At 35.4% G+C, this 4,274-nt stretch overlaps 1 protein-coding gene across 1 annotated transcript; it reads right to left on the reverse strand.

Moving 5' to 3' along the window:
• Window positions 1–888: 888 nt before the first annotated feature.
• On the reverse strand, window positions 889–1,134 carry LOC147433378 (uncharacterized). The gene has a single exon (XM_086493017.1). The coding sequence runs from the start codon at window positions 1,132–1,134 to the stop codon at window positions 889–891; it is 246 nt and encodes an 81-aa protein (XP_086349143.1).
• Window positions 1,135–4,274: the final 3,140 nt, after the last annotated feature.

Raw genomic sequence — 4,274 nt, forward strand, 5'->3', positions numbered from 1 at the left:
ATTGTAAATCTTGTATCTCTCATTATGAATGCAAAGATGTGCTAGTTGGTGTTTTGACATTGATACCATGCTAAATTTGAGGTTTTCTCCATGTTTTTAAATCTCTAAAAAATTATGAAATATGGGGTTTTGCCAGTCTTGGATTCTGGTGCCTTGAAGTTTTGTGCCTCGAAAGATATTTTAAATTGGAATGATTTTTAATTTTGTAATCTCAAAAGAATTCATGAGATGTTGGCTTGGGTTCTGTGACATTCATTGGTGTTTTAATTTTTTTCCAAGCTAAAGCCTGTTCCCTATTTAGAGCCCTACTAACTTACAAGTACTCTTGGAAGATTGTATTAATTGTACGAGACTAACAAATATACTTTTTGGTTTTCTTTTTTATTTGTTTGGTGAAAAGGCAAGGGCTGCCACAATTACAATAGAAATTGAAAGACTATTTTGGGAGCTACATGAGAGCTGGAGCAATTGAAGGTCGTAAAGTTAACATGTAACTTCTTTCAAACATAATAAAGGACTCAAAATTTTGATTCTCTTTATATAATGCTCTTTTTACAAAATGTTGACTTTACAAAATGTGTCTTCATAAAATGTTTTTACAAAATGTGCTCTTTACTTAATGTTGTCTTTACAAAATGAATGATTAAACATGTACATTTGAATGGTTTGGTGTTTAAAACATCTTTCTCCCTTGTGTTTTGGGTTTCCTTGTAGAGGGAGGATGGTTTCTAGGGCTCTTTCGAGGGATTTCAGAGTGTGGATGATTCTTAAGGCTCATTTCCTTGGGCTTCTCCTGCTTCTCCTATGTATCTAGCTTCTTGTATTTATCTTTCCCCTCCTTCTCTTCCTTTGTATCCTACTTTGCCCTACCGACTCTTTCTCTGTATCCTACTTATCTGAATAATTTTGCCCTGCTTTCTTTTTCTTTGGTTCCTCTTGATCAGCCCTTGGCTCCTCTTGATCAACCTTTTTCTCCTCCTCATGTACATTGGCCTCATTAACTACCTCCTCCATTGCCTCCCTATTTTCCTCTTCGGATTCCTCATCTATTGACTCCTTATCTAATTCCTGCATATCTGCCTCTTCCTCTTCACATTCTTCATATCCTGGTTGGGAAATTGCCTCAGAGTCCATATCCTCATAATCTTCAACTTTGTAATCAGGATCCTCTTACTGTTCTTTCTTACTTTTTTGTTGCTCTTGCCTCCTCCTCTTATTTGCACCTGCTTGTTTACTTGACTCTCCCTCCTTCCCCTTCTTTAGTGGTTTAACTGCTTTAGCATCATCTTCCTCTTATAGAGGCTTGTTCAACTTACTCATATACTAATAAGCTTGGCCCTTGTAAACCAAACATGGCTATCCTCATAGAAATTCCTTGATATATGTCAACATAAATGATATATTCTAGAAGGCACTGAGAAATGCATTAGAGTATTTAATTTGGAAACATCTCACCTCGACATATTTGTCTTCATTGCAATAAATGTATTGAGGCAATGCTCTAACATATTGATAAATCTTGTAGCATCACTAAACTTTATAAGAAGAGAAGAACTACCAAGAAAAATTGCATACCATTTTATGCTAATCCAAGTTGAAGGCACCACTTATAATCTTAACTAGCGATGCTTGCCCATCAAGGAATTTGCAAAGTTACATCTACTCCTGGTAACATCAAGCAATATCAAACTCTAGTGACCAATGCGAAAAGTCATTGTGTAAGCCATATCATTATCCAAAAAAAAAATGAAAGTCATAAAAAGCAGGGTCTTACTTGTTATGGTATGGGATGATGAAGACCTCACAGACTTCCAAATCCATATTCCTTGTCCACTTGGTAAGGTTTGTGGAAGTTACTTTTGTACTAAGAAATTGAGAGTTTCAAATTTAGTTATTGTGAAAACCCCTACCTCAAGAGACATGTCTTTTAAATTAACTGGTTGAGAACTTCACTAGATTATGGACAATTAGTCCACCTCCTAAGATGAATCAATAATGTTTTTTTTAAAAATATATTGACAAAACAAAAGATGCGTTGTCAAAATTTTGTTAAAAACATATAGTAAAATATGATATAGCAGTAGTAAAAGCCTAATAGCAATTTTTACGTAACTCTTATGAACCAGGATATGGTTATGAAAAAGTTCTCCGAACGAGGGAATCACATCAACCCTTACTACATGCTTGAATCCATCCCCTTGAATGCAAAATGCACAATTGACTCCATCCAGCTCATATCTCATTCTCTATAATGAGAGACATGACATTGGGGCACTAGCAAGGAGTCTCATAAACTCTATATTTTATGTCCCCAAAATGTTTGCAAGTCTTAAGTATCACAACTCACTTGAGTGCTCAACTTTTGATCACATAGTAGAGCTTGATTTCTCCAAATTTTTGGCATGTCTCCCTACACACGGTCCTCTCCCAACCACTATGAGAATTTTTTAGTTGCAATGATCATTGGGCATACAGAGTCACTCATTAGCTCCTCACAACAAACATTATATGTTTGTTTTCATCCCATGGATCGTATTTGACTTCAAGAGTTTATTTTTCACCATTGAAAATTTGATGAAAAAGATGTTATAAGATGATGTAATTAAGAGACCTCCTAGTTTTTGTGGTATTCTCTCCTTCAGAGACAAATTGGGAATAGAAAATTGGAGAAGGACCAACCAACCCCCAAGGAGTTGGTCTCAACTATTGAGTAAGTAATAGGGAGAAAGCATGGCTAAGTGTAACACAATGTCACGTAGAAAGCTCTTTTTAGACAACCAAGTCTTTATCACTATTGGCACCAAAACCTTAAACATAAACTAAATCCACAACCTAGAGAGAGAGAGAGAGAGAGAGAGAGAGAGAGAGAGAGAGAGAGAGAGAGAGAGAGAGAGAGAGAGAGAGAGAGAGAGAGATTGTTTGTATATTTGTAATGAATATCCTCTTTGTTATAAAAACTATAAAATTAGAATATAATGCACAATTAAATTTCAACACTATAAGACAACGAAATTATTTGATATTAATGAAATTGCAGATACATCAAGTTAGGATAAAAAGTGTGATGCTGGACCCTCTATGAAACAACACTAAATTCTGTACATGTGATCATCCAAAAGATAAAATTCATTAAAACACATAGTGAATTTATGGAAGACAAGTACAATGCCACCTTAGCCGCTTGTAATCATTGTCAATCCGAGGAAAGACTCCTCACCCACTCAAATGATTACAAAACATGGTTTAGTCAAAATATTGTACCATCTTTTTGTCCATTCTAGCCAAATAGAGTGTAGTTTTATTTGAGGGATAGAAGCTATAATAAAAGCCCAAGCACAACTGCCATGCTCGGATGCAAGTTCTATATACATCATTTTTAGCTTTTCATTGTTTGCAAATACATGCATTCTAATTGTAAGTTTGTAGATGATATCCTTGGTTTTTTTTGTTTTTTGTAAAAAAAACTTATTCATGATAATTGATTATACTCAAGGTTCCATCTTGGACTTAATATTTGTTTTTTTTTTGGGTGTATCTTTTGGAATAGTTTACTTGCTACCCATGCAATTCTCAGAAGTCAATTTGAAGGGTTACCATCTCATACTTCAAGTCCACAAAAAAGGAACGGTGTCACCAAATGTCTAAGAGGTATTTACTAAGACCCCAACATTTAATCTATCAGGCATTGCACATGTTCATGTACTGCCATCATTTCATTTAAAAAAAGAAAAAAATTATCTTTTTTGATGATCAGTAGAAACTTCAATATTTGACAACACATTTTACACTAGAAAATGTAAGTTGCACATACTAGATTTCAAACTCAGAAATGCTAAGAAGAGCCCTCAAGATTGTTCAATTGTTTGCTTTTGCTTCTGGCTCAATGTGTAGCATTGAGAAATCAAGATTAATTTCTCATTTAGCGACTCATTCGACCCCACGAAATGGTCAGGGGAGGTTATAAGCAAAGGCATTGTTCACGCACCTTGGCACTCCTCTTGGGGTGAGCATCACAGATAAGCAAAGATTTGACTGGGTCTTGACCAAAATATATAGCAAAATGAGAAGGTGGAAGTTTGTGCTCCTCCCCTTCCATAGCAGAGTCACGGTTATCAATGCTTTCATGATCCCATACATCTCATTTGTATCACCATTGCTAAAACTGAGCAAATCCAATTGGAAATAATTTTTGAAGCCTATCAAACAGTTCCTATGGAAAAACAACACAAAATCCTAAACCCCTTGCCAATGGAGGAAATGGGAATGGGTAGTGA

This window comes from Adiantum capillus-veneris, chromosome 20, assembly GCF_014529385.1.
Source record: "Adiantum capillus-veneris isolate H3 chromosome 20, ASM1452938v2, whole genome shotgun sequence".
NCBI lineage: Eukaryota > Viridiplantae > Streptophyta > Polypodiopsida > Polypodiales > Pteridaceae > Adiantum > Adiantum capillus-veneris.